Source organism: Scyliorhinus canicula, chromosome 5 (genome assembly GCF_902713615.1).
Source record: "Scyliorhinus canicula chromosome 5, sScyCan1.1, whole genome shotgun sequence".
NCBI lineage: Eukaryota > Metazoa > Chordata > Chondrichthyes > Carcharhiniformes > Scyliorhinidae > Scyliorhinus > Scyliorhinus canicula.
Genome location: NC_052150.1, coordinates 26,139,500 through 26,161,207, shown reverse-complemented (window position 1 = coordinate 26,161,207; position 21,708 = coordinate 26,139,500). Strand labels below are relative to the sequence as shown.

At 47.2% G+C, this 21,708-nt stretch overlaps 1 protein-coding gene across 1 annotated transcript in view; it reads left to right on the top strand.

Moving 5' to 3' along the window:
- The window catches only part of LOC119965857 (sodium/hydrogen exchanger 3-like), a 144,084-nt gene extending 122,643 nt beyond the window's left edge, over positions 1 to 21,441 (top strand). The window contains exons 13-16 of the mRNA XM_038796782.1: positions 11,529 to 11,702; positions 14,901 to 14,967; positions 19,366 to 19,474; positions 21,240 to 21,441. Of these exons, the coding sequence (XP_038652710.1) occupies positions 11,529 to 11,702; positions 14,901 to 14,967; positions 19,366 to 19,474; positions 21,240 to 21,441 (552 nt within the window). The remainder of the gene's footprint in view (positions 1 to 11,528; positions 11,703 to 14,900; positions 14,968 to 19,365; positions 19,475 to 21,239) is intronic.
- The last annotated feature ends 267 nt before the right edge of the window (positions 21,442 to 21,708 follow it).

Sequence of the window (21,708 nt, the reverse complement as noted above, 5' to 3'; positions counted from 1 at the left end):
CTCATTCCAGAGGATGGTGCTGGTTCGCCTCGCTGGAATTAAGATAAGCAAATAGACACTACCCTTGTTGCCCGTTTCGATCCCAACAGCGTCGCCAATACTGTTGCTAATATTAATGATAATGTTGGTGAACCACAAGCCTTCCCTTATATCGATCAAATGACCAGACAACCAGTTAGTTAGTTCAAACGATGGTTTATTTACATACACAAGAGTTACCTCGACATGCAAACACAATATCTACTACGAGTTAAACTATACCTATCAGCTACAATAACCTATACTTAACTTCAGGACGACCGGCACTGTGCAAATGGATAAGGCCTTTATCTGGATTTCACTTGGCTGGTTCGAAGAAAGCGGCTCTGTCTCTGCTGGGCTCATCCGTCGGGTAGCGATTGTTGGTCTTGAACTTGGCTGGTTGTTCCTGCTTCAATTGGTTTGGCACAGGCCGGATCCAAAAGAGACAGAACACAGGCTGGGATTTCGCGCTCTTTGGGGCGGTCCTTAACCTTGGAACCAATAGTTCGACAGGGCTCTGATCACTGTCTTCAATTTTGGCCAATAAAGGGGCGGGTGCCTTGGAAGCTGGACGGGTCCTTAGCGGTCATTGAACTTGGCAGTTGGGCTATCTGAGTAAAGGGAGTGGCACCAATCAGTCTGTGGCTGTACCGGTTGCTTGATTGGACTTCTATTGTCCTGGGAAAATGGGCTATTAAAATGCAAATGAGCGGGGGTTTCGATCAGGCCTGGTTACCTGTGTTTCAGATACACATTGGCTCTGTATCTGTCTGAGTCCTGGGTTGGCCATAATTCCCATGGTCCTTTGCAGGTGGCCATCTTAGATGGCTGCACCCTAACCCGCCCTATGATGATCCACAGAAAAGAATATGATGGTCCGATGAATGATAAGGACCTGGGATGAGAGTAGTTCGTTCCAGGTTAGGTTCATAGAATCATAGAATCTACAGTGCAGAAGGAGGCCACTGGGCCCATCCAGTCTGCACCAGCCCTTGGAAAGAGACCCTACTTAAGATCACACTTCCACCCTATCCCCATAATCCAGTAAACCCACCAACCTTTTTGGACATGAAGGGCAACTTATCATGGCCAATCCACCTAACCTGCACATCTTTGGACAGTTGGAGGAAACAAGAGCACCCGGAGGAAGCCCACGCAGACATATGGGGGGGGGGGGGGGGGGGGGGGGGGGAAGTGCAAACTCCGCACAGTCACCCAAGCTGGGAATCGAACCTGGGACCCTGGAGCTGTGAAGCAACACTGCTCACCACTGTGCTACCGTGCCGCCTCTTAGGCTCTAGGGGCAGGATGGTCTTGCTTTGTGGTGTGATGCCCATCGTTCTATGTTTTTGAATTGGTTTGTTAGAGCCTGAGCTGAAATCATGCTTGTCAGCTCCTTTGTCCCCCTACAGTTGCAGCTATCGACTCTCTCACTGCTGGAAAGTTGGCCTCAGCTGGTATTCCAGCACTTCATCAATGGATGTGTATCCAGAGAGTGAGGGTTGACTGGAAATGATGGAGATGAGACAAGTCCAAGTCAATATTCTCCATCCATTAGTGTTCATGCTGAACCCCTGCCCCAAGCAGTATGCCTCGCTCAATCCAGACCTTAACTTAAACGTAGAGCAAAGAACAAAGAAAAGTACAGCACAGGAACAGGCCCTTCGGTCCTCCAAGTCTGCGCCGTCCTTGCTGCCCGTCTAAACTAAAATCTTCTACACTTCCTGGGTCCGTATCCCTCTATTCCCATCCTATTCATGTATGTGTCAAGATGCCCCTTAAATGTCACTATCATCCCTGCTTCCACCACCTCCTCCGGCAGCGAGTTCCAGGCATCCATTACCCTGTGTAAAAAAACTTGCCTCGTACATCTCCTCTAAACCTTGCCCCTCGCACCTTAAACCTATGCCCCCTAGTAATTGACCCTTCTACCCTGGAAAAAGCCTCTTACTATCCACTGTCTATGCCCCTCATGGTTTTGTAGACCTCTATCAGGTCGCCCCTCAACCTCTGTCGTTCCAATGAGAGCAAACCGAGTTTATTCAACCGCTCCTCATAGCTAATGCCCTCCATACCAGGCAGCATCCTAGTAAATCTCTTCTGCACCCTCTCTAAAGCCTCCACCTTCTTCTGGTAGTGCGGCGACCAGAATTGAACACTATACTCCAAGTGTGGTCTAACTAATGTTCTATACAGCTGCAACATGACTTGCCAATTCTTATCCTCAATGCCCCGGCCAATGAAGGCAAGCATGCCGTGTGCCTTCTTGACTACCGTCTCCACCTGTTTTGCCCCTTTCAGTGACCTGTGGACCTGTACACCTAGATCTCTCTGACTTTCAATACTCTTTAGAGTTCTACCATTCACTGTATATTCCCTATCTGCATTAGACCTTCCAAAATGCATTACCTCACATTTGTCTGGATTAAACTCCATCGGCCATCTCGCCGCCCAAGTCTCCAAACGATCTAAATCCTGCTGTATCCTCTGACAGTCCTCATCGCTATCCGCAATTCCACCAGCCTTTGTGTCGTGATACATGACAGAGAATCCTAGTACTGCCAGTATAGAGGTGGCAATACACCAGGCAATTGGAGAAAGGAGGCCCTCTGTGTCCTATTGGTTAATACTAAAGCATCTCGAGGAGTTGGAACCAAATTTAAGAGGTAATGTTGCAGAAAACACAAGGTATACCTGGCCTAAGGCTACCAGGCAGCATGTGTTCTTGCAGCAAAAGCACATTGTACTCACTTTCTACAGTGGTGGATTCAACAACAGTTCAATGCCTAGAGTGCCATTCAGTCCATCAAGTCTGTACAAACCACCCAGTCCAAGGTCACTATTCCGCTTGTTTCCCAAGACATTTAATATTCTTTTTCAGGTACACCACATTAAACTGAACTCCTTTAATTTACCCGAATATCTGAAAGTAGTCAAACAATACACGGAGAAAGGTTTCAGTTGGTACAAGATCGAAATATATAGTAGTCTGTTCCATTCAAGTGGAACGATTTTGCTCAACAGGAAAATAAGGGAGCAAGTAGTCATGAACTTACTATTCCAGGTCAAGGGTCACTCAGAGCAACTGCTCTGCATCATACATCAGAATTTCAGCAATGGTGTATTTCGATGCTTAGCTATGGACCTTTTCCTGGCCAACCCCATTCAACCAATGAAACCCAAGACCTGTTACAAAGCAATCTGTCTAATATGCTGCACTTTATTCCCATCGACTGCATCACATTCTGAACATAGATGTAATAGAATTTACAGTGCAGAAGGAGGCCATTCGGCCCATCGTGTCTGCACCGGCTCTTGGAAAGAGCACCCTACCCAAGTTCAACACCTCCACATTATCCCTATAACCCAGTAACCCCACCCAACACAAAGGGCAATTTTGGACACTAAGGGCAATTTATCATGGCCAATCCACCTAACCGGCACGTCTTTGGACTGTGGGAGGAAACCGGAGCACCCGGAGGAAACCCATGCACACACGGGGGAGGATGTGCAGACTCCACACAGACAGTGGCCCAAGCCGGAATCGAACCTGGAACCATGAAGCTGTGAAGCAATTGTGCTATCCACAAGGCTACCGTGCTGCCCCAACATCTTGGAGGTGAACCTGAGGCTGGAAAGGTTTTGCCAACACTGTTGAAACTTCGCATGCCAGAGAGGGACAAAAAAAGGCTCCATGTCCACAAGTATATGGCCCCTTCTATAATTTCAGACGGAGCCACCAAAAGCACAACAGTAACAGAGGCAACTACTGGTATAATCAGCCAGACGTTCAGATGTGGTGCCAGTGAGTCTGCCATTCTCATTCCTCTAGGACAGGAACCTCCTGCAAGCATTAAATATCTCTCTGAGCAAGGCCTGGCCACCCTATCTGTAGGGGTCCTTTAATTTACTGGTGTTCTTAAGATTAACTACCACAGCGGATTCCTTAGCAAAGCTCAAGGCTGCATTTTACAAATTATGTCCTGCATTTCCGGACTGCCATCAGCATATATTATGCAGGATGCCCCTGGCCTCAAATGAATACAAAATCCACCTGCTTGTTTGAGCTGGGTATTTCCAATATCACTGGTCCCCACATCCATAGACTCAGATAAACTGCAAAGGGGTAGCTGGACAGCAGGAAACAAATTGTCACAAGACCATTGAGAGAAAAAAAACAACCAAATTAACTAGGCAAAGGTAGAATCTGCTCAGAGCATGCAGTCATTGTGCCGATGCTTGCACCACACAATTTTAGACCACTTTGTATTCACTTGTTTCACAAGCCAACCCCTGCCATTGATGCGACCAGGATCCTTATTGCAACAATATTACTTATACAACCAATCGACCAGAATCGGAGTTAAAAAGCAACTTTGAAAAGATCACTTTTCAAAGGTTACACTGATTCATTAAGCACAATACAGAACTTTTAAAAAAAAATAATTTTTGTTCAGATTTTTACAAAATATCAACAGAAAATATTAACAACTGAGAAAACAAAAAAGAGCAACCCCCCCCGGTAAATACAAAAAATAAGAAATAGATTAATGCCCGTCATAAACAAAGAACACATATACACGTCCCTTCAACCCAACCCACAGAAACGAACCCCCACCCCCCGGGGCTGCTGACCTAGTTCCTTATCGTTGAGCCAGAAAGTCGAGGAAAGGCTGCCACTGCCTGAAAAACCCCTGTACTGATCCCCTCAGGGCAAATTCCACCCTCTCTAATTTGATAAACCCCGCCATATCATTGATCCAGGCCTCCACGCTTGGGGGCCTCTCATCCTTCCATTGAAGCAAGATCCTCCGCTGGGCTACTAGGGACGCAAAGGCCAGAACACCGGCCTCTTTCGCTTCCTGCACTCCCGGCTCCACTGCAACCCCAAATATTGCGAGTCCCCAGCCTGGATTGACCTTGGATCCTACCACCCTCGACACCGTACTTGCTACTCCCTTCCAAAATTCCCCCAGTGCTGGGCATGCCCAGAACCAGGGCATGGTTCGCTGGGCTCCCCGAGCACCTAGACAATACAGAACTTAACATTCATTGCACAATTATTAGCAAAGAATTGCATTTTTGCCACCACCCCCACATTTTATCCTGCAAAATTCGGTACTAGTTTTGGGATACATTTGCTTCACTAACACAAGAGGCCTTCGCACAAACAGCTTGAGGAATTAATCATAGAATTTACAGAGGAAGTCATTCGGCCCATCGAGTCTGCGCTAGCCATTGGGAGAGCACCCTACTTAGGCCCACACTTCCACCCTATCCCCATAAATAATGTACTCCACCTAACCTTTTTCGACTCTATGGGCAATTTAACATGAGCAATGGGCAATCCACCTAACCTGCACATTTTTGGGCTGTGGGAGGAAACCCACGCAGACACGGGGTTAAATCCTATTTCGCACTTTTAAAATAGTGACATATTGAGTAAACGTTTACCTTTAAATCTGTGCTGTATTCTCCTGTAATCACAATAAAGCTTACCAGCTTCTGAAGGGCAACTAGAGATGGGCATTCAAGGCAATACAGGATGATTCAGGAAATGAAGAATGGGTTTCAGCACAAGAACTGTGGTCAATGCAAAGAACATCACCATATATGGTTTAGCAACTCCGCTATTGAATTGAATTCTTCAACACGATCAGATTGCCGAGAAGTTTCAACAGCACCAGCCCCGCTGGGGTTCCCTCAAGTGACAACCATATCTTTCCTCCCATCACTACATACATGTAAATGGTCTGAAAATGTTAACTTTTTCTGCATAATCATGAGCAGGAGATATTTTCCAGTCCCTCTACATAGTACATGTGCAGTCATGGGAGGAAGGACAATTCCCACAGGAGGAAAACCCCAGAGGAACTGATCCCACTTAAAACCTCCAAGAAATATAATTCTGTGTTGAAGAATTAAATTCAATGCAGAGCAGAATCACTAAACCACACAAGGTGTTCAGCGTATAAAAGGATTTTTGTTACATCGGCCATAGTTCTTACCGACGAAACCTTCATTCTTCATTGCATGGATCACCCTTTCGCTTTCCTCCTGAATGGTAAATTTTGTGAACACAGAAAAATACAGCACAGGATCAGGGCCTTCAGCCCTCCAGGCCTGCGCCAACTATGCTACCCGTCTAATAAAATGTCTTCTACACTTCGGGGACCGAAACCTCTATTCCCATCCTATTCATGTATTTAATGTGACTATCGTACTTGCTTCCACCACCTCAGGCAGGGAGCTCTGGGCAGCCACTATCCTCTTAAAAAAACACCCTCCATCCACCCACCCCCTCCCCTCTCCTCTAAACTTTGCCCCTCACACCTTAAACCTATGTCCCCTAGTAATTGACTCTTCTACCCTGGGAAAACGCTTCTGACTATCCACTCTATCCATGCCTCTCAATTTTGTAGATTTCTATCAGGTGACCCCTCCGTTCCAGTGAGAACAAACGGAGTTTATCCTCTTCTCATAGCTAATGCCTTCCATACCAGGCAACATCCTGGTAAACTTCTTCTGTACCCTCTCCAGTAATTACTGGACATCCACAAAAGATAATTTTGCTTCCAAATACAGTCAATAGATTAAAAATGGGATATTGGTTCTAAATATGGGATATAGGTTCTATAATTTAAGGGTGAAAGGCTCCTTGCTACAGTGAAACAAGTACACCCTAGTACAGGTCAAGTATCTTCATCCATAAATCTGAAAACCAAACATGTCCCAAAGCGGTATTTTTTAAAACCGCATCAAACTTCAGCACTAGAAATCTACTATTTGTCTTAAGTAGAACTCCCTTCTGCATAACAAAATTGTACAATCCATTTGTTAATTGAAATTTGCTGTTGTTCTCTAACGTACCTTTTGTTTGCTTCATCACCTTGGACAGGTTCCTTCTTTCTGAAGAACATTAGAATCAGTACGAAGCCATTCAAACCTTCAGGCCATGAAGTCTGTTCAAGGCTGTGATAGACAGATTTTAAGCAGTAAGAGAATCGAGGGCTATGGCAATAAGATGGGAAAGTTGAGTTCAGGATTATCATATCAGATCAGTCTTGACCTCATTGAATGATGGAGAGGTCTCGATGGGCTGAATGGCCTACTTCTGCTCCTACAACCTATGGTCTATGCCTGTCCTACCATTCAATGCCATTTACCATCTTTGCTCTGCATCTCCTGATCCCCTTTTCTATTCTTTTTTTTTATTCGATAGAATCCCTACAAGTGCAGAAGGTGGCCATTCGGTCCATTGAGTCTGCACTGACCCTGTGAGAAAACATCCCACTTGGGTCCACTCCCTCATTATATCTCCGCAACCCCAACTAACCTGAACATCTATGGACACTAGGGACAATTTTAACATGTGCAATCCACCTAACCTGCATATTCTTGGACTGTGGGAGGAAACTGGACCACCCGGAGGAATCCCACGCAGACAAGGGGAGAACGTGCAAACTTATACAGACAGTCACCCAAGGCTGAATTGAACCTGGCTCCGTTGTGCTGTGAGGCAACAGTGCTAACGAATGTGTCACCATGACGCCCCTATTCATTTTTTGAGGCGGGCATTGATTGCCTAATTGCTCATGAGAAAGTGGCAGTGAGGCCCCTGTGGTAGTCACCACTGATTGTACAATAGAGGTAATACAGTAAGGCTCCTGTACTACAGGTACGTGGGTAGATCTCTGCCTGCTGGCTCCGACCAGTAGGCGGAGTATAAATGTTTGTGCACACCGAGCTGCTCCCATTCTGGGAGTAGCTACAGGAAGCCACACATCTCTGTTTAATAAAGCCTCGATTATCCTCTACTCTTGTCTCATCGTAATTGATAGTGCATCAATTTATTAAGCAGAGATATTACAGCGATGGAACTACGCATCAAGCCAGATTGCCTGCAGCTGCACCCTCAAGCAGCCAACGCCACGTTGGCCTTCGACCACAGGCTAGCTTGCTTCAAAACCTACCTCGGATCAGTGACTGAACAGCCCTCGGACGCACAGAAGCTTCAGATCCTGTACTCACGGGTAAGCTCTGAGATCTTTCCCCTTATTCGGGATGCACCCACTTATCCTGAAGCTATGGAGCTTCTGAAAAGACACTATATCCGGCCGATCAACAAACTCTGCGTCAGGCACCTCCTGTCCATGAGGCAGCAACTCCCCGGTGAGTCATTAGACGATTTCTGGCGTGCCCTGCACACCCTGGCAAGGAACTGCGATTGCCAGGCAGTTTCAGCCGCTGAACATACAGAACTCTTAATCAGGAATGCTTTTGTTACGAGCATGGGAGTCGGCGTACATCTGCCAGCGCCTATGAGAAGGGGGTGCGCTCGACCTCGCGGCGACCAGGCAACTCGTGAACTTGCTAACGGTAACCTCCCGTAACGTACAGTCATACGCCCCCGACCGCACGGCATATGCCCCCGATCGCACGGCGCCCTCATGGACATCGTGGGCCCCACCAGCGGCCGCCCCCAGCCAACCCCAAGCCTGCGCCGTGCGGCAGCCAGCCAATCCCAGGAGGCCTAAGTGCTATTTCTGCGGGCAGACAAAGCACCCCTGACAGCGCTGCCCGGCGCAGAATGCAACCTGCAAGGCCTGTGAAAAGAAGGGACATTTCGCTGCTGTGTGCTAGGCCCGGTCGATCGCTGCTGTACTGAGGCCCAGTGTTCCTGCACCCCCCCCACGTGCGACCCGTGGGCACCGTCATCTTTGTCCCCGCAGACCACGTGCAGCCCGTGGGCGCCGCCATCTTCTCAGCAGAACACGTGCGGCCTGTGGGTGCCGCCATCTTCCTCCCAGTAGACCACCTGCGGCCCGTGGGCACCGCCATCTTTAACACCACCCGCCATGTGCGCCCTGTGGGCGCTGCCATCTTCGGCACCATTTTGTACGGCGCCTCAGGACCCCTGCTCGTCGGGGACTTCATCTGGCCGTTCATCGCCTGCCACCTTCGCCGACCAGCCCGGGGCCTACCAACACCAGCCGCAGCTCGCTTTCATCACGCTAGACCAGTCCCGGCCGCACAAACTCACAACTGCGACGACGATGGTGAAAGTCGATGGGCACAAGACATCCTGCCTTCTTGACTCTGGGAGCACGGAAAGCTTCATCCACCCCTCGACGGTAAGGCGCTGCTCCCTCGCGGTACATCCCGTGACCCAATGAATCTCCCTGGCCTCCGGATCCCATTTGTGAAAATGTGGGGGTACTGCATCGCCATCCTCACTGTCCAGGGCGTAGAGTTCAACAACTTCCGACTCTACGTCCACCCCAACCTCTGCGCTGCCCTGTTACTCGGCCTGGACCTCCAATGCAACCTCCAAAGTCTAACTCTAAAATTCAGGGCATTACACCAACCCATATATAAAGGACACCACACACATGATCTGCCTCTTTCTAGTGGAGACAGTCAGTGAGTACAGACACAGGGTTGATTCAATATCACAATATCACACGTGGCTTGTAGCAGACTGGTTAGTCAGTCTGGGTAGCTATAGAAGGATTAACAGTAGTGTCGAACCCGAGTAATAGAAGTGTAAATTGTTTAATAAACATGTTGAAGTTATCTCCACGTCTGAACCTTCCTTTGTCAAGTGCACCATAAGGAAGCTGCTTATGCTACTCCTAGAGCATAACAAGGCAACACCCTCCCCTCCGATTGCCCCGGTGCCACCCATCCTTCCCCCAGTGCATCTCACGACAGCCCCCAGGACGATCCGTCCTCCCACTGGTTCCACCCAGGGATGAAGATGAGGACAGCACGCTCCCGGAGCCAGCAGGCAACCAAATCGGCACCCGCATTACCACTGGGACTGAGGCGCTCACAGCGGAAGATCAAGACATGTGACTGGCTGAATTTGTAAATTTTCACCAGACTGTAAACTTTAAATTACCACCACCCCCACTGGACTCTTTTTTTAACAGGAGGTGAATGTGGTAGTCACCACTGATTGTATAATAGAGGTAATACAGTAGGCTCCTGTACTACAGGTATGGGGGTAGATCTCTGCCTGCTGGCTCCGCCCAGTAGGCGGAGTATAAATGTGTGTGCACACCGAACTGATCCCATTCTGGTAGTAGCTGCCGGAGGCAACACATCTCTGCTTAATAAAGCCTAGATTACCCTCTACTCTCGTCTCGTCGTAATTGATAGTGCATCAGCCCCTTCTTAACCATTGCAGTCTATGTCATGTGGGTACACCCACAGTGCTGTTAGGAAAGCAGTTTAGGAATTTTACCCAGTGACATTGAAGGAACGGTGGTATAGTTCCACATCACGAAGCTGTGTGACTTGGCGAGGAACTTGTGAGTTTAGACTCTCAATTGAAAGAGGGTGGAATCAAGCCTAAGGGTAGCATGTTTAGATGTACTACTAATAAAACAAAGTGTGACGCAGATACCAGACTATGCCTATAATCTGTCAAAGGACCAAGTTCCATGCATAGAGTCCAAGACAGAAAGGACCCAATCTCAGAACACTTTCTACCTTCAGTGCTTCGTCCAATTGATGTTCAACATGGAGGAGTACTGTTTCCTCAGCTAAAATTGAGTGGTAGGTGGTATTTGGGCACAGTAGCACAGTGTGTAGCACTGTTGCTTCACAGCTCCAGGGTCCCAGGTTCGATTCCCGGCTTGGGTCACTGTCTGTGTGGAGTCTGCACGTTCTCCCCATGTCTGCGTGGGTTTCCTCCGGGTGCTCCAGTTCCTCCCACAAGTCCGGAAAGACACGCTGTCAGGTAATTTGGGCATTCTGAATTCTCCCTCTGTGTACCCGAACAGGCATTGGAATATAGCGACTAGGGGCTTTTCACTGTAATTTAATTGCAGTGTTAATGTAAGCCTACTTCTGACAAGATTACTATTATCATTCAGCAAGAGGTTTTGTTATCCATGGTTGACATGATGTCAGGAAACCTCATGGGGTGCAAAGTCAATGTTGGAAGCTCCCAATGTACTTACTCCTGATGACATACCACTGTGCTGCCATCTCTGGTGTGATACGACATACATACGATTGATAATGAAGAAGTGTGGGCATTGTATTCAGTGGCCCATGTTAGGCTGTTGTCTAGCTATTTTTTGTGACAGTTCTCCCATTGCCCATCTGTTAGTGAGGAGGATTAAGCAGGTTGCGCCTTTGTCATTTCCTAGTGACTAGGTTGATGCCAGTTTTATTCTTGTAGTTACGAGTCAAGGGTCAACCACTTTGCTGTGAGCCACATGGAGACAAGAGTGGGTAAGGGTGGCAGTTTTTTCCCCTGAAAGGAATTAGTGAATCAGCTGGGTTTTTGTGATAATCTGGTTATTTGTCATCATTATTAATGAGATGAGTATTTGAATTCTAGATTAATTAATTAATTGAATTTAAATTTCCCTAGCTGCCAAGGTGGGAGTTGGACTCGTGTCTCCGGAGGATTAGTCCGGGTTCCTGGATTATTTATCCAGTAACTATAATCCCCACACTATATTCAGTGACCCAATGGTTTCTTTTTCAAGTACAAGATCAACTACAGCCGCCATAAGCTGGTGCGCAGTGAAGACGAGAAACAAGATAAAGAGATTTTCCAACGCACCATGAAAATGAGGCTGGAACATTTCAAGCCCACCAAGCTCGAAGTCAATCACAACGCCACAATTAGGAACACAAAGAAAGAAAAAGCAACTATAAAGGTAAACCGAAGTAATGGCAGCATTTTCTTTTGTTTAAATTGTGAATAAGGCTTTGTTTTTTTCACGGCCGTTTTACTCTTTGTAAGTTAAGCTTTGAAGCCGGACCACCATCCTTGAAAAATGGCGGGTGGGAGGGACCGTTTGTCACCTTCTGTAAAATTGCTGCGGTCTGGAAAGTGCAGTCTGAATGGAGGGAAAAAGCAGATTCAAAGGTATTTTACAACAGGTGATTGGATAAATACTCAAAACGAAAGAATATTGCCGGGCCTTGGGGAAGGGCAAGGGAGCGGGACTAATTGGATAGTTCATTCAAAGAGCTAGCACAGGACTGATAGGCCGAATGACCTCCTCCTGTGGTGTAAGATGCTGTTGTTCTATGGACTGCATACCAGATAGCTAAATATTTGTGAACACAGCAACTCCCGCTCGTCTGGCATTGTGTTTGGCTGACCACTTGACTTAATCCGCCATCCAGTTAAGTTCCTGATACTTGCACCCCAGTGTTGACATGGAGGTCAGGTGGGTGCATAGGAGGAGGAGGAGGGGGAGGAGGAGGGGGAGGAGGGGGAGGGGGAGGAGGAGGGGGAGGGGGAGGAGGAGGAGGGGGAGGGGGAGGGGGAGGAGGAGGAGGGGGAGGGGGAGGGGGAGGAGGAGGAGGAGGAGGAGGGGGAGGAGGAGGGGGAGGAGGAGGAGGGGGAGGGGGAGGAGGAGGAGGAGGAGGAGGATGCATTGAGGCTGGGACTGTGGAGATGCTGTTGGATTAAATGGCAGGACCTCAGCTAGTGAGTGTTAAAAAGTAGCAGCAGGAGGCCGTGTCTGAACACCTTTGGGATGTTCCCTAGCAAGCAGAAGGGTGGGGGATGGTCAGTAATCAGGGCTTATGTTCGGTGGTGAGGAGTGGGTGGCGTATGGTTAAAGCGAGAGATCATCGGTGAGGACGCAAGGCTTTGTACTGTGAGTGGGGGCTATTTTGGGGGAGGGAAGGTCTGTGATTGTGGCAGGTGGGAGAGAGAAGCCAATCATCACAGAGTAGGCGGAAGAATTCCTTGTGGGTCTGTGGGAAACACAGTTTCCTCCCACAGTCCAAAGATGTGCAGGTTAGGTGGATTGGCCATGATAAAATTGCCCTTAGTGTCCAAAATTTCCCTTAGTGTGGATGGGGTTACTGAGTTATGGGGATAGGGTGGAGGCGTTGACCTTGGGTAGGGGGTACGGTGCTCTTTCCAAGAGCCGGTGCAGACTCGATGGGCCAAATGGCCTCCTTCTGCACTGTAAATTCTATGATATCCTAACTCACACCGTGTACCCTCACTCATCACCCCTGTGCTCAATGACCGCCATTGCCCGGTTGAGCAGAGACTCATTTTAAAATTCTTATTTTCAAATCTTTGCATGTGCCTTAGCCCTTCCTATCTCTGTAACCTCCTTCCACCTCAAGGTCTCTGCGATTCTCCAATTCTACCCTCCAGATCATCCCTGATTTTAATCAGATCACTCTTGGCCGCTGTGCCTTCAGTTGCCTTGGTCGCAAGCTCTGCAATTGCCTCTCTGCACCTCTCTCTCTCTCTCTCTCTCCAAGATGTTCCTTAAAACCTATCTCCTTTTGGCCAAACTTGTGGTCATCAACTCCGATACTTCCTTGAGGCTCAGTGTCAAATTCCTGTTAAGAACCTTCTGCTTCCCCTCTACCTCTTCCTATTCCCCATCACTTCTGGAAATTATTGGAATGGCTCCCGGCTGAAAATGCAGCTGAGAAATGTTGAAATCTACTGGAGGAGCAGGTGATCTGCTATAAAGTCCACTTGCCAATGCAGGCACTTCCCTCCTCAGTGTTCCATGAATGTCCGTGTGCAGATTTACAGAGGGAGGGGATAAAGATAGTCGATAATTTATTTTGCATGTAAATGATGAATTTGGTTATAATTGGAGTTGCCATTGCATTAATTGCTTTTGCAAATCAATGCTAATATTCTATTAGGAAGCCAATGTCCCTTTTAATCCCATGGTCTTTTTGTCACATTTGATCTGAAGGTGAGTTCCCACCGCATTTGGAGTTCCCTGTCCAAAGATATGCAGGTTAGGTGGATTGGCCATGCTAAATTGCCCTTAGTGTCCAAAAAGGTTGTTAGATGGGGTTACTGGGTTCCAGGATAGGGTGAAGGTGGACTTAGATAGGGTGATCTTTCCATGGGCCTGTGCAGATTTGATGGGCCGAATAGCCTCCTTCTGCACTGTAAGTTCTATGATCTATGATTTCCGCACCGTCACGAAGACCGCCTACTTCCACTCCGTAACTTCACTCAATTCTGCCCCCCCTCACACCCCCCACCGGTCTCAGCACATTTACTGCTGAAACCCTCGTCCCCACCTCTGGAAACCTCCTGGTTGGTATCTCATATTTTACCTTTTGTAAACCTGAGGCCATCCAAAACTCGGCTGCCCATGTCTTAATTTGCAGCCAGTCCTGTTTCCCTATCAGTCCAGTCTACACTGGCTCTCTGTCAAGCAATGTCTTGATTTTAAAATTCCATCCTTGTTTTCAAATTCCTCCAAGATACCTGTGCTTTAATTCTGGCCTCCAGAGCATTTTCAGTCAGAATTTCTGCATCATTGGTAGCTCTGCCTTCAGTTGTCTGGGCCTCAAGCTCTGAAATCCCATTGTCACACCTCCCCACTGCTCGACCTCATTTCTTCCCTTTCCGACACTGTTGCCCAGCACCAGGGACCCGGATTTGATTCCAGCCTTGGGTTACTGTCTGGGTGGAATTTGCACTTTCTCCATGTGTCTTCGTGGGTTCCCTCCGAGTGCTCCGGTTTCCTCCCACAGTCCAAAGATGTGCAGGTTCGGTGGACTGGCCATGCTAAATTGCCCTTTAGTGTCCAAGGATGTATGTGCAGGTTAACTGGAGTTACGGGGATAGAGTGGGGTAGTGGCCCTAGGTACGATTCTCTTTTGGAGTGTCGGTGCAGCCTCGATGGGCCGAATGGCCTCCTTTTGTACTGTAGGGATTCTATGACACTCCTTAGAACCTATCTTTTTCACCAAGGTTTTGGTCATCTGACCTAAATATGTGCCTTCGGTGTCATACTTTGTTTTATAATCTTCCTGTGAAGTGCCTTGTGATTGTTCATTACATTAAAGATGCTATATAAATATATGTTGTAGTTGCTGTTATAGTTGTCCTGATTTTATTACAGAAACACAGTGATGTAGTACCAAATAAACGGACCCCGACACACTCCCATGCTCTGCACAAAGACAAAGGTACATCTTTGCATTCATTTAATTCCTTGCTAACTTTAGCCTTTTACTGCCCTCCTCCCCAAGCTCTCTGATGCTGACTTCTTGGATTGACTGGTCACCCTCCAAAACCTTGACCAAGTCACTACTCCTGAGTGAGATTGGATATCGGAGTGAATCTGCTGTTAACCTATTCAAAACCCACTCATTTGTATCGAGTTACATCTTGGCCCAATGAACATCAGGAAGTTATTTGAACTTGGGAATAGCAGCTTTATCTTCACTGGTCATGGGAATTGTTGAAGCAATCAAAAGAAGGAAGTCTGATATTTCTTTCCCCTGCCGGATTTCCCGCTCATTGCAACATCCCTCCTCTTGGCCTAGCTAAGATCAATCATCATTGACAAGGCATCAAAGCTGAGACATCTCTGGCAGTTCTTCCTCTGCTGCTCACTATTTAAAATCTACTATATTTGTAATTCATAGATTAGTGTTCAAATTAATTTCTAGCAAACTTGCCTAGAGACCCTGCAGTGTAACATAAAGGTGAGCGTCTATCGCTTCCAAAGTTATATTTTCCCATTCTCTTCACGGAATACCCCAAGCCCCTTTGCGATTGCTCCCAGTGCTCTTCGTTGACTGCAGAAGGTGAACATAAGTAGCACAAGGATTACTGACTTCTCTTCTGTTGAATTTCACCCCCTATTTAATTCTTAGGCCTTCCTTTGAAGAATAATAATGCCCCTCCTGGCAGCACAGTGTGGTAGCTCCCAAAACAGATGTGAGGATCAGACACACATCCTCTATACCCATACACACTCCCCTCTCTTTACACACACACACCCTCTACACACATACAAACACACATACACACCTCTATAGACACACATGCACTTCTATATACACACATCTCTCTATACACACGCACACCTCTGTTTCTCTCTATACACACACACCTCTCTCTCTCTCTCTCTCTCTGTATGTATGTATATATATATATATGTATGCATGCACACACACACACACCCACACCTATATACACATGCTCATGGGCAGCACGGTAGCATTGTGGATAGCACAATCGCTTCACAGCTCCAGGGTCCCAGGTTCGATTCCCGGCTTGGGTCACTGTCAGGGCGGAGTCTGCACATCCTCCCCGTGTGTGCGTGGGTTTCCTCCGGGTGCTCTGGTTCCTTCCCACTGTCCAAAGATGTGCAGGTTAGGTGGATTGGCCATGATAAATTGCCCTTAGTGTCCAAAAGTGCCCTTAGTGTTGGGTGGGGTTACTGGGTTATGGGGATAGGGTGGACGTGTTGACCTTGGGTAGGGTGCTCATTCCAAGAGCCGGTGCAGACTCGATGGGCTGAATGGCCTCCTTCTGCACTGTAAATTCTATATGCCTGCATGGGATGGCTGTCAGCAGTCCAAAGACTGTCCTTGTAACCCCAATGTTACTGATGGAGGGGTTTCCCCTCCATTCACCAGAGCCTGCCTGCCCAGCCCAAATACAGGGACACATTAACCTTAAATCTGAGATGCCGTCTCGTTCTCTGTGCAGCCTCATCAGCACGCAGCTCTCATCGTGAAATTGCTGAGGCGGTAGAACTACCAGTTCAGTGACAGGGCCAGAAGTGCGGAGTGCCAATGAATCATCTTCAATTGGGCACTGGGCCTAGTAATGGTCTAATTGGCCATCACTGGCACGATCCCTGCTGTTGGGGCTCACTCTGTGCTGGGAAAATCCCAGCCGATATTTCAGCCCTGATGTCAGATCAGTAACCTGAATTAACTCTGTTTCTCTCTCCACAGATGCTGTCAGTGCTGCTGAGTGTTTCCAGCATGTTCTCTTTACATTTCAGATTGACAGTTTTTTACTTCAGTGTCACTTCAATTGACAGCCACAGGCACCAGCTCAGATGTTGACATTGCACATATGTTCGAGGAGAGATTCGAGGGAGTACCTGCATGTGGTGACACACATTGGCACAAATGGATTGTAGCAAAGGCAGGAAACCAGAAAAGCGGGCAATTTGCGGGGGGGGGGGGGGGGGGGGGGGGGGGGGGGGGGGGGGATGGGGGGAGAGGTCACTCTCGGGTTGTGCTGCCGAGGACTCACATGAGGATCTCCATGGGGGGGGGGGGAAGCACAAGAATGCTGATGGGTATACCCAACAAAATAGTTAGCGGTGGATTGGGCCTAGGTGGGATTCTCCTTCAGAGGGTTGGTGCGGACTCGATTGGCCTCCTTCAGCACTGTAGGGATTCTCGGATTCTAAATGGGGAATCGGAAATGTAGTTGCAAGGACTACATCCAGATGAATTCTGAATGGACAACCCAAGAAGTTAGGGGCTGTCTACATTATTTGCTTCAGTTCTTCTGCTTCTCTTTGTCCTTCTCCTCAGCTGCTCCCTGTATAACTGGTGGCAAGGGCTGTTCCCTCCTAATAGCGAGGGGCGAGGTTGTGCAGCGTGTGTCAAGTCACCATGTCTTGACGCACACTCGACTGAGCGCTGTAAATCTCCTGCAGATTGGTCCAGGCAGCAGAAACATCGTTTCAGGGTGCCTGTGGTCTGCTCTATCGCATATTGTGTGGCAGCATGGCTTCTCTTGAATGCATGTGATACACAACAGAGATATCAGCTATACAAAAAGTAGACAGGTCACCCAGTGGTCACTTTTTGGTTTCCCATGGTGACTCCATTGCAGCTGAAGCAGCAGACTGCCACAGAATGAGGTCATTATGGCAGCAGATCAGCATTGATCGCCATGATTTGCTGCCTATATTATTAAATCGACTGGACATTCTCCTTTCTGCTCTGGAACAGGGCAGTGTTGACAGGTGCCACCTACAAACCAATGCCAGTCCAGTCAATGGAACTGGGGAACATCTGGAAACCTGCACTCCTGGTGAAGCTGCATGCTCCCTCCGTTTTCCTTCTCTCCGGCAAGAGAGAATGAAATGGCACAAATGAGAGCTGCCAATGAGTTAATTGCACCGGTGATCTCCCTCATGCAAGACTGGACAGAAGATATCTACAGCTTTAGCCTCAAAGAATTCAGACACATAAATTCATCACCACCAACATAGGTCATTGACACTGGCAGTCTGGTCCTGTCCTTTCTCCGAGGTTGTAATTGTGGTCGCAGCAAATGGCAGGTTTCAGTGAGAAACCTTTTTTGTGAAGCGCAGACATTTCACACATTGTTTCTTGCTGAGTCCCAAACAGAGGAATTGTGCCCTGAATACCCAGGCTGGGTATGGCCTCATGCTGAGTGCCCTTCTATCCTTCCTCCTCCCTCTTCCAGTCGCATGCTCTGCATGGTCTCTGTTCATTCTCCCATCATGCTGTACTCCAAAGGGGATAGCACTAGTGTACCCATGTCTTGGAGAAACTGGTTTATGCTGGACCTTTGAAATCAGCAAAAAGTCCTTTGCACCATTCCCTATGGCTATTTGGTACTTAAAACAACTACATAAAGTACCAAAAGTGTGTTGAATTGTATCACAGCCAGAAGAAATTAATCAGCAACTAATCTGAAAGTAGTTCACAATGTCTTTATATGACACTATTTGGAGGTCCTATCAACTGTTGAATGCATGTTTAGGTGTGCAAAAGGCAGCAAGTATTCATTTAAAAAAGGTTGATACACCAATATGGTGTTCTGTACAATTCACTTTACAAATACAGCTACAGTCTCCATTGTGCAGGTTTAAAGGCACTCATACATTCAAAAAAATGGATACTACTGAATTCAATTTCTTGTCATAAGTATCTGCCTGTGTTCAGTGGTGGTATACTCATCTCTTAAGCAGGGGTTCATGCGTTGCAGTCCCACTCCAGAGAGTTGAACACAAAAACGTGGCTACATGCAAGTAGCCTTTCTGACTTTTTAAAAAACTATTTTTATTCCAACTCCTCAAAAAGCAAAATGAACAAACCCCAACTATTGTCAAACCCGCCTCTCGCCCCCTTAGAGCAAATTTCCTTCCTGTTTTCGTTGGTCTAAGTGAGGAAGAAAATAATCATTAACTAAAATGCCTCAACCAATCAGGGTTGATTTTGCAATCAATCAGCATCTTTTCTGATGCTGCATAAATTATTGATCCCTTTAAAAGTTGGCATTCTTGTGTCTGTCCTGATGAGTGCAAGACAAAAAGCTTCAGCGGCATGTCACTTTTTTTAACAATAAAATGCCTGTGCTTTCTATTTAACAGTTTGACAGCATGTACTGCCACCATAGCTGAGCTGAATCTTCACAAATCCCTAGTTCACTTGAGAACCTTATTAAAAAGTTGGAAGAAACATTTTATGTGGTACCTCTGGATTCAATCTATGGCACCAGTGAAAGAGTAACTGTAACACTACCTGCATTATGTTCATCTGTTGCGATCGTTAAGAACTGTTTCCTTCCTGTTCCAGATTCTGAGGTAAAGGACCACTGTGACCCATCAGATGACGGAATTAGTTTCCTAATTACCCCGGAAATCAATGAATCGGAGGAAACAATAACTGGTAATATACCTTGTCTGTTCAGTGGTGAATGCTTCTTGGAATTTTTCATCTGCTTATAATGTAACGGAGTCTAAAAGTTAGATTTGGAAACTTCAGCTGGTGTGAACTCTATGGGCCAAGTGGCCTCCTAATTCTGTAGCCGTTCAGGATTCTAAGCAGCCTGATCTTAGTGGTCAGTGCATTGGCAACCTTGGCACCCTCAGCGATATTTTGTAAGAGAGGAGAATTCAGCCAGGGTCCCCTGTCCTGATTGCAATCAAGCGATGACTTCGTGAAAAAGCAGGTATTGGTTTAGTACAGGACAAGGTCAGGACCATGTAGCTTACCAATGTTGGCTAATAAAACCAGAAAATACAAAATGCTGCAATCGCTCATCAGGTTTGGCAGCATCTCCAGATAGAGGGAGTAGAGTTTGATGTTCTTTCTGGTGAAAATGTAAAATCTTTTTCAAAGCCTCCTGTGACATGTTTGGAGTTGTATACTTTATACTCTTGCGCCACCTTGAGGCATTCCAAATCTTTTCACAATTGCACAGTCAGCATACGTTTCTTACAACACCAGGTTAAAGTCCAACATGTTTGTTTCATTCACTAGCTTTCGGAGCACTGCTCCTTCCTCAGGTGAATGAAGAGGATACCTCTTCATTCACCTGAGGAAGGAGCAGTGCTCCAAAAGCTCGTGTTTGAAACAAACATGTTGGACTTTAACCTGGTGTTGTAAGACGTCTTACTGTGCTCACCCCAGTCCAACGCCGGCATTTCTACATCATAGCATAGGTTTCAGCAGCTGTCATCCGGTAGACCCTATCGCAGATTCCAGAAGTGAACATGACTTCCTATAACCTAACTTCCTCGGGGTGGCTTCTGTAGAGGGTTGTCATGGTGCACTCGACCTTTATCTTATTTTGTCTGCATTATGCCATTGTTCGCATCCTAACATTACAGTGTTTGCCTCTGACCATATGGTGATTAGATTGGGTCTTTTTGCTAACCCTTTTTTAAAAAATAATTTTTATTCAAGTTTTTCAACAACAAATTTTCTCCCCACAGTTAAAGTACACAAGGTGTGGTTCTACACTGAAACAAGAAAATAACTCCCCCCCCCCCCCACAGAATAATAAATAATAACAAACAACAATACAAGAAAGAAGAAAATAACAAGCCCACCGTCGCAAAAACAAACCCCCTTAACCAGCCCTGAACCCACCCACCCCCCCCCCCCCCCCCCCCCCCCCCCAGGTTGCTGCTGAGACTGACCACCCTCTACCCCTTCGCCAGGAAATCAAGAAAGGGATGCCACCGCCGTAAGAACCCTGTACCGACACCCTCAGGGCAAACTTAACCTTCTCCAGCTTGATAAACCCAGCCATGTCGTTGATCCAGGCCTCCGAACTCGGGGGCCTCGCGTTCCTCCACTGTAACAGAATCCTGTGCCGGGCTACTAGAGACACAAAGGCCAGAATGCCGGCCTCTCTCGCCTCCTGCACTCCCGGCTCCGAAGCTACCCCAAAAATCGCGAGCCCCCAGCCCGGCCTGACCCTAGACCCGACCACTTCAGACAAAGTCCCCGCCACCCCCTTCCAAAACCCCTCCAAGGCCGGACATGCCCAAAATATATGGGTGTGGTTCGCTGGGCCTCCCGAACACCTCCCACACCTGTCTTCCCCTCCAAAGAACCGGCTCATCCTGGCCCCTGTCATGTCTTTTTGTTAAACTTATGAATCCTTCAGAGATTCTTCTAACTATATCACATTTTGCAATACCAAATAATTTCTGCTTGAGCTTTTTCACTGAGGAGGATCAATTGGTTTGTCAAATAATTCCATTGTGGACGTCCGATGAAGGAACTATAATTCTATCCCAGAAGGTTAATTTACAGGTGCCAGGGAATCCCAACAACTTCAGACACAGCAGCGAATCCATTGATTCCTTTTTGCTTGCAGACATCTCGAAGGAGGATCCATTGTCTGAATCATCAGTATAATTAAATTATCCACTTTTCTGCCTTTGTTTCACAAAATTACAGGCTATTGTTCTCAAAGCAATCTTAAAAATTGGTCTGCATCAACCAGAGCATTTTCAAATGTACTTGTAATAAGGTTTAAGTTTTGTTTTTGGATAATTAAAGGTATCATTATGCAATGTCCGGGTGAAGAGAAAATAGAAACAGCCAACATCGACTTCAGAAAGGAAGATTGTGCTTGATGAGGAGGGGTCTGCAGGAAATGCAATTGATGTGGCTCACAGAGGC